This window comes from Columba livia, chromosome Z, assembly GCF_036013475.1.
Source record: "Columba livia isolate bColLiv1 breed racing homer chromosome Z, bColLiv1.pat.W.v2, whole genome shotgun sequence".
NCBI classification, from domain to species: domain Eukaryota; kingdom Metazoa; phylum Chordata; class Aves; order Columbiformes; family Columbidae; genus Columba; species Columba livia.
In genome coordinates this window covers 20,667,904-20,681,242 of record NC_088642.1, presented here as the reverse complement: position 1 = coordinate 20,681,242, position 13,339 = coordinate 20,667,904, and the positions used below count along the sequence as shown (strand labels likewise).

Below are 13,339 nucleotides of genomic sequence, written 5' to 3'. Positions count from 1 at the left end.
TCAAGATGTTAAACAGCATTTGTCTCAGAATTAGCCGTTGGGCTACACCACTCAGCAGTGGCCCTCAGCTGCACTTCACACTGCTGATTACAACACCTTGAGCGTGGCAGTTCAGTAAGGTTTCAGTCCACACCATTCTTACTTAAACTAGTCTGTACTTCTTCAGTTTGTCTGTGAGGATGTTAAGAAAACAGTGTCAAAAATCTGCATAAACAGAATACACCAATCTTCTCTCAAACACTTAGGCAGTCACCTCATTGTAGAAGGCTGTGAGTCTAGTCAGGCATGATTTCCCCTTTATTTCCCCTCTGCTGACAACTTCCAATCATCTTCTTGCCCTTAATATGCTTGACATGTTTTCCATGCTTATTTGCTCCATCAGTTTTCAGGGACTGAGATGAGGCTGAAGGGCTTGTACATCCCCTGTTCCTCCTTCTTGCTTTCCTTGAAGTCAAGAGAGACTGTTGCATTCTTTGAGGCCTAGGGAATCTCCCACAGTCACCATGACCTTTTAAAGATTTTTGAGAGTGGCTTTGCAATGATATGGGCCAGTTCCCTCAGCATGAGTGGGTAAATGCCATCAGGTCCCATGGACTTGAGTATTTCCAGTTTATTTTTTAATAATTGTTCCTTAAGCTGATCCTCCTGCACCAAGAGTAAGTCTTTCTTGATGAAGACTATCCTGCTAGTCTCAGAGGCTTTGTATTCCTGAGTGTGAGTTTTACCAACAGAGATCAAGACAGAGAAAGCATTCAGTTTCTCAGCCTTCTGCATTTTTATTTTCAGTGGGTCCTGTGCTCCAGTCAGCAGTAGGCTCATGTTTTATCTAGCCTTCCTTTTGCTGTGGAGATACCTATAAAACACCTTCAGGTTGCCTTCCATGTCCCTCATCCAGTTTTGATTCCTAATGGGTACTGGCTTTCCTAAAGCCATCCCTGCACGTTCAGGCAGTGTGTCTGAGTTCTGCTTGGGTCTTCTGACCATGTTTCCACATCTTGTATGCTTTCTTTTAACATTTTAGTTTTCTCAGTAGTGCCTTATTCATTGAGATGGACCAATCTTGAGCTTGGAGGAGGCGATCCTTGGGGAAAAAAAAAAAGATAAAATATCCGTCCCCTGTCCTGGACCCTTCTTCTCTCCAGGACCATTTTAATTAGGATTCTTCTTAGGATTCTTCTAAGCAAACCCTTGAACAAACCAAAGTTTGCTCTCCTGAAGTGTAGGGTTGTAATGCTGCTATTTAGCTTGTTCACTCTTCTCAAGATCGTGAACTCTTCCATCTCATGGTAACTGCAGTCAATGCTGCCCTCAACCTTCCTTATCTGTACATACTAGGCTAGTAGAACATCTCCCCTCTTCACCTGCTCAGTCATGTGTCTCAGGAAGTTATCATCAATGCACTCCAGTAACTGGGATTGCTTGCACCTGACAGTGTCACTGTTCCAGCAGATACCAAGCTGATTAATGTTTCCCATTTAGACTACGATCTGTGAAAATGAGAATTCTGCCAGTTGTCTCAAGAAAACCTTAGGTAGTCTGTGGCAAACAGTCACCACTGTATCACGCAGTTTGGTCTTTCTTCTAATCCTAACCCATAAAATCTTAACTGGTTCATGATCCATCCTAAGGCAGAGATCCGTGTATTTTCTCTGCTCTCTCAAGTAAAGGGCAAATCCTTCTCCTCATCTCCCTGGCCTGCCCTTCCTAAGGAGCCTAAAAGTCCAGCCACGGCAGCACTCCAGCTGCGTGAGCTATCCCAGCACCTCTCTGTAACACCAATGATACTGTAGTCCTGCTGCAGAGAGGCCTCCAGTTCCTCCTGTTTGTTCTCTATGGACAGGCACTTCAGAGAGGCAGCCAGTTGTGTTGATTTGCCAGAAAAAGTGTGAGTGCTTCTCCCACAATGCTGTCTTTTCAGCACTTCATTAATTGCATACATAAGTTTCGAGGTGGGGGGCAGCCTTCTGCAGTGTTTTGCCCCTCTTATTCACATCACCTTCAACCTCTTGCTTGCCAGTCTAGGCCATCACTTCCTCGCCTATTTGAGAGTCACTATTTCCTCATTCCTAGTATAAAGCTATCCTCACCACGTTAGCCAGCCCATTGGCAAAGATGCTTTTGCCCAGCTTGGTCAGGTAGATCTCATCTCCTCCTATCAGTCCTCCAACTTCACAGCAGATCCCACAATTACAAAAAATACATTCCTTCTGTACAGCTGCTGCACAACCGCTTGTTGACCTGTAGAACCTTTTCACTCCTTGAGATCTTCCACTTCATTAGCAGAATTGACGAAAATATTCCTTGAGCTCCCATGCCTTTGACTTTTGTCTCCAGACCCACACAGCTACACTTGATATGCTCCAGGTCTCTCTGGAAGTATCCTTGGTGCCCATGTAGAAGAGCAGCAGGGGTAATATTGCAAGCACTGGAGAAGCCTCCGCAGACTTGGACCTGAGCCTCCAGAAAGCAGCAGACCACCCTAACTAGCATGTGAGGTCAGCAGTTAGGGGCCTCTACCTTCTGCAGGAGAAAGTGTCCCACTACTATAACTCACCTTTTATTCCTGTTGCTCCTGTCAGGTTCAGACTTAGCCAGCTTAGATGCTTTGTTGCACGGAGGCAGCAGCCCTTCATCTGCTACCAAGGCAAAGAATCTCATGCAGCTGTGGATCAGCAGGTGGAACAGGAACCTTCCTTTTCTTGCCAGAAGTCCCAAGCTGTCAGTCATTTCCTTTTCCCAGCCCAACATGCACAGATTCTGCCTGCATCTCCTCAGTACAGCTGTGGGTTCATGTTCAAAGTCTACTGACCTCCTTCTGGAGCAGCTTTACTTGGTGACACAGATCCTCCACGAGCACACATCGCTGCAGACAAAGCAATCACCCTCCCCTGCCCAAGGCTCAGTAAAAACTCTAGGCATTTCCTACAGCCTGAGACATGGAGAATTGCCTCCTTTGTCTACAAAGCTATCTGAGTTGAGGCCTCCGACATTCTGACTAGTTGCTCCTGTGAGTATTTGGGATCACATCCTGTCATACATCACCTTTGCTAAAAATGAATGCACAGTCTCGGCAGAGTTTTGTAAACTCTCCTTGCACCTGCTGAAGTGTGTCTTCACAAATTGCACCTCCCTAATAGGAAGTCAGCTGGAGACAAGAGCTTAAAGCACACTTTTATCAGGAAGAGTTGACAGCACTTGTTAGAAGCTGCTAGAGCTTACTAGAAGTTACAGCTTCCTGAAGATATTCTTTCCCAGCAACAGCAGGCACCCTAAAATTCCTTGAAGAGTCACCAGGAGTTCTCCAAAGACCCCAGAGATTCCTGAAAGATCTTGAAGTCCTAGAAGGAGAGCCTAAAAACTGCTGTGCAAGTTGTCTGTGTGTTTGTTGGCTGTGCTCAAGCTGCTCTCCTACAAGTTGGTGAGACTTGGGTAAGAAAGAGTGTTAAAAATAAGAAGCATAAAGAAGATAAAAAAGAAGTTCAGAAGAAACAGGAAGACCATGTACGCACTAGCATGCTTGAGATACATGTGCACCAAGTTTTATGTTTTGCCAAAATGGAGCCAAGGAACCCCAAGAACTGCCTCATGAACATACCAAGACTCGTAGATCTGCAGAAGATTTTTTAACCTCCTGTTTGTTTTTCTTCTTCACTGTGGATATTAAACCAGCTTACTTTTAAGTTATGAATTCTCATATAATCTTCTGGCTGGGTTTCCCTCAGAGCCTCACAATGAATCTCCACCATTTTCATTTTAGTGAAGATGTAATGGTCACACCACATCTCTGGCTTCCTGTATCTACACATCTCATAGGGACAGGGTCAGTATCTACAATCGTAGAGACGTCCTTGAGCTTGTTGAGCTTTTGGTCTACCCTGCTACTGTAACTATCTTAGTTACAATCAAAATGCATAATTTTCATGAAGCAGTACAATCAATCTCTCTGGAAAAACAAAACTAGTCTGTGCATCAAATACAGGTAGCTTGTGACTGATAAGTATAGCAAATCTTGATAAGTGCTAGATATCTTTCTCACCCTGCATCAGCAAATTCTAACTGAAAAATAAGTATTTTCTCTAACTTCTGTAAGAGACACGTTACATATACATACTAACCTGCTCTGTGAAAATTGATTAAAGTCATCCTGAAGACCATACTTGTATAGGAGTTCTCCTAGGAGGTAGCCAGTAGAAAATTCTTCCGAAAATGACCCTGAACCTGGAGGTTTGTTTGGTTGGTTGGTTAAATAATAATAATAATAATAATAATAATAATAATAATAATAATAATAATAATAATAATAATAATAATAATAATAATAACAACAACAACAAAACTAAGTCCAAACTTTATTACATAATTCAAAGGAATTTTAGGAGATTAATCTAGCAGTAACTAGTTTTCAAGTCACAAATGAATTAGCTTTCAGTGTAACTATTTTGCAACATAAACTTCGGGTAGTCATTTAATTGTCATTCGCAGTGTTAAAAAGTAAGCATTGTGGTAATTGTTATTAAGATCACAGCAATATTTATAAATTATAATTACTAAATTACCTGTAAAAAAATGCTAACCAAAAACCCTGTATCTAATGTGCTTCTCATCCATGGAAAGTTGCTCCCTCCTGGTAGAACAAATGCTTCTCCAAAGCCATCATGACACTTAACATTCAAAGTAAAGTAGGACTTTGCAAACATATTAAAATATTTTTATCCCCTAGAGTCCTTGTTAGCAGATGAAGCTTGAGCTCCTCATACCTCCTGAGAGGACTTGCGCCTTGAGGAAAATGACTGTCTTGAGCATGAAGAATAATGAGGAGGCTTTGTACCCGGACGCGAGGAAACGGGAGGACCCCTGGATAGCTGAGGGGGAGCTCGACCCTTGAGGCCCCGCCATCCCGCGGCGGGACGGGGCCCGACCCTGCGGCCCGACCCTGCGGCCCGACCCTGCGGCTGGGCCCCGCGCTGACAGGCCAGCCTGCTGCCCCGAGGCCCAGCCCCCTCCGCACGCAGTGGGGCCCCCACTCACCCACGCTCCGGGAGAGCTTCACCTCCTGGTTAAGCCACTCGCACAAAATCGCCGACATGACAGCCGGCGGTGGCTGCCCTCACTCCCTGCCGGCACGGCGTCCCGTTGCCAAGACGACCGCGCCTGGCGCATGCGCAGTGGAGTTGGGGCGGTGTTTCCCCCTCCCCGCCCACCGCCGCGGCCGAGACCCACGAGCGCGCGTGGCTCCTCGCGGAGGCTGCGCATGCGCCGCAGGTGGGGTGGGGCCGCGCGTTTGGCCGGGGCGGGGACGCGCGGAGGAAGGTGAGCGCGCTGCGGGGCGTGGGTTCGCCCCAACCGCCCGGCCTTGAGCGGCGAGCGCGGGGCTGCCGTGGGCTGAGGAGGGGCGGCCGGGCGCGAGGGAGCTCGCGGCCGGGGAGCGGCGGGGCCCTTCTGGCCATGGGCGTCCCGTTCGGTGACCCCCTGCAGTTTTTTGTGGGGTCTGTCAGCGCTGGGTGGCGGCGCGGGGGCTGCCGGCGCAGCCCTGCCCCCCCCGCGCCCCGCCTGCCGCAGCCCCCACGGCTGCGCGGCCGCCTGTCTACCAGCTTATTTAGTGCGTGTTTAAATCACCGCTTCCCCGTTCCACGACGGCCTTACGCGGCTCGTTGCTGAATTTGTTCTGGTTGTAGCGCAGGTTGTGTAGAGCAGAGGGCTCTTAGGCTGAATAACAACCCGGCAGGAAGAAAATAAATGAGAATAAGTTAATACAGGGTAATTTTCCCAAATCACTTCACACAACAGCACAAAGTGACGCGTTGGCACCGTATGATAGGCGGAAGGAGTGCAAAAACTGCCGGAAAAGGCTCTGCCAGTTTGCATGTGTGATAGACATTTATAAGGGTGTTTTTCAACATCGGTGTTTGTGTGAGAAGACTCAGAAGCATTTGTGCACCCGTATGGCTGCTTGTGTGACTCTGTAGTAAGACAGTCTGGGGATCCAAGCTTGGTCTGAAAGGGGCCTCACTGATACTCGGTTTTGCTCTCCTTTTGTTGGTATTAGGTCATCTTTGTTTTAGAATCACGCTGAAATAATCATGCATAGGGTCAGTGCCCACATTTTCAAAAGCGTGTTGCAAATATGTGAACCACAGAGAAGAGGACTACTTCTGTACACCATGGGAATTTAAATTGGCGAGTTTCTTCTTCTGAAGAAGATTTATGGTTGATTTAATTAAGTTTTCAAGTGCATTTAAGTGTGATACAGAATCCTAAAGGATTATTTCATCTAGAAAAGACAGAAACAAGAGGATCTAGTGGTTAATGACAGGCAGACAACAAACTAACCATGATTTACGAAAGGGACAATGATTAACAGTAGACATAAACAACTTCTAATATTGTAGAATCTGATCCACTAAAAGTCTTCACGTTAAATCCCTGTGTTTCTACAAAGACTGTATTTTAAATCAAAATAAATTACTGAGTTGTTTTAAGAGTAAGTGTGTCATTTATATCTTCAGAAGGTCATTGTAGAGTTAATGGCATGTGAATGACTCAAGTAACGGGAAACTTCAAAAGAGGGAAGGTATTTTCAAGGCTGATGTTCAAATTACTATTTCTATCATTTAAAGATTCCTCCTTTTTTGTGTGTGTGCATATTTTAAGTTATAAAAATACCCATACCTTAGGGGAAGAAAATCCTATGTCTGTTTGAGTTTTTTTATTACAACATTTGCAGTAGAAGTATCTGCTGTCAGTGTGTTTCTGGTATATCAGAGTGCAAAGAACAAATCTGTTTTAGCATTATCATGGAATTTTTGCCTGAGCTCCAGAAATCAATCTGTATCTGTTTACATATACTTAAATGTTGCTGTAAGCAGTCATTAACAGAAGATTATGTTGATTTAAAAGATGCAAACCAGAGCTTCTTTCCATGTCACCTCTGACTTCCAAAAGCAGGTACTACTTGTAATTTTAGAATTTTGTATGGAATGTATTCCTTCAAGTTCATTATCATATTCAATGGATTTCTAGACACCTAATTTTGTTTAAAAAATCATAGTTTTTTTCTATCTGCTGAAATGGACATAATAAAATCGTACTCAGATAAGGTAGAATTGTGAGAAAAATGTGAAATTTCTCTGATATTTAAATTCAGTAGTGGGTTGCTGTTTCATCTGTCTTAGCTCTTAACAAAGTAATATAGCTTCCTTACAGAATTCTGAGTAGTGATGGAATGATGTAGTAATCAATTTTTACTTCATTCTTTCCCTGAATTGAAGAACTTGGAAAGATGTCTGTGTTCTGCACTGTGAAAGCTGAGTCCAGAGAATGTTTGAAGGAAAACACTTGCAGACAACAAGTAAGGTAACTGTTGCCCCAGTTGTACCCTTGATGAAAACACCAGTATTTTTAAATAATAAGGTTATTTATTCTGTGTTCTGCTAATTTTGTACTTGTCTTATAGGAATGACAGTGAGAATGTCCTGGAAATGCCAAACTGATTTTACACAGAGCACTGTAATTTGGATAATGTAGCTTTAGATACTGATACTGGGCTGTGAAATGCATCTGAATTTTTCATCTAAAACTCTATTTTAAACTGAATATCTCTTCCTGTGGACTTGCTTTGAAAGAGGAGAGAATTGTCTGTAGGTTGTCTTTATAGTGGTCAAAGAAATGGAAGACATCAAACAGTAACCTGTTGAGCACAGAAATTGTGCCAGGGATTATCTGTTACATTGAATTCCTTTTGCCCTTCTGAAAGAAACTGCATTTATGAAGAACAAAAGAAGAGCTTATGCCACAATCAAGCTTTTGTGGATGTTAGTTTTGAATAACATGGACATAATAGTGGTACATATAAAGTATAAAAGGGCAGTATCAATAAACTTAATTTTTTATCACAAGAGGACAATCAAAATACATTTAAATGTTCAAGACACTAAATGGAAGGGGGAGCTAATTAGGAGGAATTATTTCATCTTAATACAACCAAGATTAAGAAAGTCAAATGGAGAAGCACCTGAATTCTTAAATTGTATTTAGTAGTAGCACTAAACTGATAACAGAGTAAAGAGTGTGTAGGTTCGTGAGTTTCCTTTTTTTGTACTGGAATTTGTTGCTAAGATTGTTTATAAACATAGTCAGGTATGATTTTTTTGTTTTTTATGTTTGCAGGTCTTGTCTCTTTCCTGGAAAGTTACAATGAGTCTAAATAGTCTCCACTTCTCACAGGGCTTCTTTTCCACCTTTCCCAGCTCTAATTTGTTACTTAATGTAACAATGTAATGTTACATAATGTAACAATAATGTAACATAATGTTACTTATTCCCTCTAGCACGATCAAATCATCTTTGAAACTTAGTTTCAACTATATACATCCTGCAGAAATACTCTCCTTCCATTACCTTTGGATCCTCCTGTCTGTGCTGAGGACAGAAGAGGATTAAGCCCTAAACAAAAAGTCATTACCTTGAGGTTTGTGCTCACCACAGGTTTCCACGGCTGTTTTCTAGCTGCATCTCTCAGTTCCATTGCCCGTAATGACATTTAGAACACCACAGCTCTGGAACCCCGACTTCTACCTCGGTCTTCACTGTTGCCGCAAGACAACAGCTATGTTGATTCAGACCATATGTTTGTTTAGTCCAGTCTTCTGCTTCTAATGATCAATAACATATTCTTGGGAAGAAACCAGGGAAAAGCATATACTATGACCTGTTCGTGTACACTAAAATGCCCTACAGAACATTCTCCCAGTTATGACTGGTTGTGGCGAAGGACTTTCTGCATCCACAGAAGCTAGTACAATTAACTTTTGATTCCATGAACACCTGCGGTTTTGAATCTATGTGTTTAACATTGGCAGTGGTCTCTGTAAGGAGTTCCATAGCTTAACCTGGCTTTATATGAATATATTATATTACTCTTCATTATGCTTTGTATATTTTGAAATTGCATTCTCTGCTTATTGGTTTCAGCACTCTAGTTCTGTTATTTTTAAACAACAACATTAGTAATCGAACTTGCAGGCTGAACTGATGGTTCAAGTGCTGTCTTGCTTCCAATAGCTGTATAATAGATGGATTTTATATGTGCATTTACTGTCTATCTCTATTCTCCTTCCCTGTTTTGCGGTTAGGGTGTTGTGTCTCTCAACAGCTGGTTCCTGTGGCTTATTCTGCTCTTTTTATTATCTGCATGAAGAATGCCAGGTGTGAGTGTGCTGTACAAGTACTGTGAAAAAAAGTCCCCCATGTAAGTAGCTGTAGAACAAACACTTGGCAATGCTAATGTGGCTACATACAATATATATCCAAGAACAGCAGTTACTACTCTTTAAATTAAGTGTCTTCTTTAGATTTTAAGCAAGTGTGTTGCCTGTGCTCAAATACTGATAAGAATGTACAGAATCATAGAATCATTTTGCTTGCACAAGACCTTTAAGATCATCAGGTCCAACCGTTAACCTAACAGCGCTAAGTCTGCCTCTAAACCAAGTCCCTAAGTGCAATATCTGCGTGTCTTTTAAACACCTTCAGGGATGTTGACTCAACTGGTTCCTGGCAACCCTTTGCATGAAGAAATTTTTCCTAGTATCCAATCTAAACCTCCCCTGGCACAACTTGAGGACATTTCCTCTCATCCTATTGCTTGTTATTTGAGAGAGGAGACCAGCACCTTCCATGTCTCCCCTCCTCCCCTCTCTTCTTCTCCAGTCTAAACAGCACCAGGTATGCTGTGTGCAGGGAAGTATTGTAACTGGGTACATTGTTTTCTGTACTGCAAAATGGATTATTATGTAGGTTCAAATCTCAGTAAATTTCTAGACAAGTTTAAAGGAAGTGAATTGCAGAGAAGTTTTGACACTATGAAGAAGAAACAGGGCAAAATGCTTCCAACATGAGGAACAAATGTAGTAGTATTGCTGACTTTTTGATTATTTTCCAATACTGTTAGCAAGTAAGGAAGTAGATGGTTTAACCTATTGCACAGAACTATAACTCACTTGTTGTACTTGAGGCAATGTGATTTAATTTAGTTCAGTTGTTGCACTTCCGTATTTAAGCCAAGGTCTGAGGAATTTTTCAGCTTCAAATGATAATTGTCTCCAGTGTGATGTGTTTGTCAGGAGTCACTATCCACATAGTGGCATATAATATTGAATAACATTTGAAGTATTTGGTTTAATTTGTAAGAAGACTTCCTAAAGCAGCTGCTTTGTTTTGTTTTGTTTTTTAATTTTATAGAACTACTCACTTCCACTGAAAATCCTTGAATAAATTCTGTGGCTTTAAGGTAGATGGTGTTTCTAAACTATTTCAAGAGCAAAGGAATTCTTTATATAGAAAACATCAAAACAGTACAAGCTAAGTGTAAGTGATGGAAATAAAGAACCAAACTGCTTGACAGAATGAAAATTCGTATAAGCTAAATAAAAGGAAGTAGAAAGCTCTAAGTAATGAGTACATACATGTCTTAGGCACACAGAAAATTCCAGGATAATAAGAGACTGGCATGTAGATGCGGATTGAAGTAAGTGTGTAAAACAAATAAATGTGGAATTAGGGATATTTTTATTTTAAAGAGGCCACTGTGAATGCCTTTTAATTGATTACCCATTTTTAAGCATCTCACTCTCTTTAATAGATTATTTTGGTTTTATTACCGATTTCTTTCCTTTTTTCACATCAGAAAGCTAGAGATTCTGGGATGCAGACTGCAGTCCTGTAGTGGGATGCTCGGAGTAGCTGGGAAAGGCAGTAGGCAAGGCATAAAAAAGAGCTGAAGATTAAAGACTGCAATTGTTTAAAGATTCATCGAGGAATGCAGTTCCATTAGGGATGGAACAAGGGGGATCAAGGTGATACAAATTGCCTTAGTGACATGGCTTGAACAGAGCCTTGAAATTCTGACTCACTATTTCTGTGCCTTGGGAAATTGTATGTAAAACATACTGGCAAAGGATGTTTTCAGTCAATCCCAATAATTACCCAGATCCACACACATAGCTGTGTCATAATACTGTCAGAACTTACGTTATGTGAATATTTTTCTTGTAGTCATTCTTTTGTTTGTGTTTGCTTGCTTGGTTGTTTGTTTTTGTTTTGTTTGTGTTTTGTGTGTTTTTAGTTTGGGGGGTTTTGTGTGTGTCTTGTTCTTTGTTGGTTTTGGGTTTTGTTGTTTTGGGGTTTTTTTTAAGAGGCAAATAAGTAGTAAGTAAAGTTCACATGGTTCATTTTTGTCATGCACAGTTGAATTTAGTCTTTGGCATACTGTTTCTATGAGATACAAATCAAGTTAATAAAACCAGGCTTTTCCAGACAGTTATAAAAAGTGAGTTTATAGTTTTATGGATACATTACTCACTATACAATGTCCTGATATATTTTGAATAGTGTTTGGAATGCTCACAAAGCCTCATCAGTATTTCATCTTTATCATTCAATAAATGCTTATTAATTGTACACCATTTGTCTTATGTTCTTTCACTGTAGATTTTGCCTGGCATTATTAAAGAATGTGTATAATGTAACTAGAACCCTTTTGACTGTTACTGAAATGCAACTGCTTTTTCTTTTAGAAATAGAACAGCTATTGTGCACTATCAATTCTGTTGAATTATATTTTTAAGGTATAAAATGAAGAACAGTGTGTCTGTTCTGGAGTGGAGAGGGAATGCAAATAAGCATAATGTAATTCAGTGGTCAGGAATTTGGCTAGCATCCTTGCAAATAATGTCAGCACTTAAAATCCTTGGGTACTTGTTCTTTCTCATTATGTTGAATGACAACATTTGTCAAGCATACTATACATTGGAAATGTTCTTGGTAGAACATCAGGCTTTCACAATTGTTCTTTAATCCACGGTTGTTAGCTAACTAGGATAAAACTGATTATGTAAATAGTTTAAACAATTAAAGTGGTGTTGATATAGCTAAACAAAGGAGAGACCATGCACAAACATGCCCAGTTGCTCCTTTTAACAGTAAAGTAATGCTAACGCATGGCATGATAATGCTGGTACACAAAATTTAATTTTATAAGGAGTAGATAGGTGTAGAATTTCTTTTCTAGAATAATGATTTATCTTTCAAGTTTCACATTTCTCTCATTTTATGCCAGAATAAATTTGTTTTCAGGCTGATTCCAACAGATATTTTCTTTTCTTCTTTGACCTAAGAGTTGCCGACAGTGGTAGGAATAGTGTTGTGCTTCTGCCTAATGGCTACTGAAATGCAATTTTGTTTAACAATGTCTTTGGCTTATTCAGAAACAGTTTGTTGACTACATGCAATCTGACTGTAAAATTCACAGGAATACACATTCTGCCTTAAAATAGGTGAAATTCTGTAGAAAAGTTTCATTTTGTGTAGAATGACTGAACACAGACGCTAGTGAAAGATCCAAAAAAGTCATCCAACTGTTTGCACTTTAATTTGTGGCACAAATAAACATTTTAAAGAAGTGACAAAAATTATAATTGTTAGGCACTTAATGTGGTGGAGCAATGACTGCCTTACTATTACTGATGGATCACTTCAAATTATATAACAACGTAAAACGCTATGGTCAAACCAGTAGCAAGACTCTAAAATATTGTGCTACTCTGCCTCTGATTTTCTCGAGGTGTCCTACCACATATTCTCATTTCCAAATCCTTTTGCTCCATTGATTCTTATTTTCTTCTGCAATCAGAATTACTCTTACCCATATATTTCTATTTATTTCCTTCCTCATATTCCTCAGGTCTTCACACTTGATTATGTGTCTTTTTTTGCATTTTCATCTACTGCCTTAATCCTTCTTTCCTACCATGGATTGTAGGTGCGTTTTGTTTTCTAAGTAGTTTATACACATTCTGAATTATGTGTTATGTCACATTTTCACTATAACAACTCTGATCATTCTCTTTTCTCCTCGTTCTCCAGAGTGATGGTAGAAACTGGTAGAACGACTTTGTAGGTTCAATGGCAAGAGTTTGTCTGTTTTGGCCATTTAAAACATGTGGAGAACACTAGGCCAAAAAATCCTTCAGCTATTCCTTTTGTACAAGTACTTTGTAAGCTATTTGGCATATGGACGTTTGGCACATGCTGATCTAGACAGCTTAGTGTCTTTGCAAACTACAGATTTGAAATTCCTTCCCCAGAAGGATGGTAGATATCCTGCTGCATCCAAGAGAAATGTTGTATGAATTAGATTTAAAATTAAAACCAAGGAAAATTGTGTTTGGACTGTCAGTTATGCACAAAACCAGTTGGTGAATATGCTAGCTTTAGAAGGGACCTGAGACTAGTCAGAATATCTGTTTACCAAGTATCTTGGGGAACCATTGATTGTGCATCC

The 13,339-nt window shown here is 40.7% G+C and overlaps 2 protein-coding genes across 22 annotated transcripts in view; one reads left to right on the top strand and one right to left on the bottom strand.

The window, feature by feature from the left end:
• Positions 1–5,229, bottom strand: part of SPEF2 (sperm flagellar 2) — an 86,145-nt gene extending 80,916 nt beyond the window's left edge. For 4 of the 11 annotated variants that reach the window (XM_065047526.1, XM_065047533.1, XM_065047534.1 and 1 more), the window contains exons 1-2: positions 5,029–5,227; positions 4,116–4,218 (exon numbers count right to left, since the gene is read on the bottom strand). In XM_065047526.1, the coding sequence (XP_064903598.1) occupies positions 4,116–4,218; positions 5,029–5,086 (161 nt within the window). In that variant the 5' untranslated portion in view covers positions 5,087–5,227. Of the gene's footprint in view, positions 1–4,115; positions 4,219–5,028 lie in introns of all 11 variants that reach the window. The other 7 variants (XR_010469267.1, XM_065047527.1, XM_065047535.1 and 4 more) reach the window with 4 other exon arrangements.
• Positions 5,171–13,339, top strand: part of PRLR (prolactin receptor) — a 151,211-nt gene continuing 143,042 nt past the window's right edge. For 8 of the 11 annotated variants that reach the window (XM_065045133.1, XM_065045135.1, XM_065045131.1 and 5 more), the window contains exons 1-2: positions 5,171–5,310; positions 7,269–7,353. The gene's annotated coding sequence lies outside the window, so the exon portion shown is untranslated. The remainder of the gene's footprint in view (positions 5,311–7,268; positions 7,354–13,339) is intronic. The other 3 variants (XM_065045130.1, XM_065045132.1, XM_065045137.1) reach the window with 3 other exon arrangements.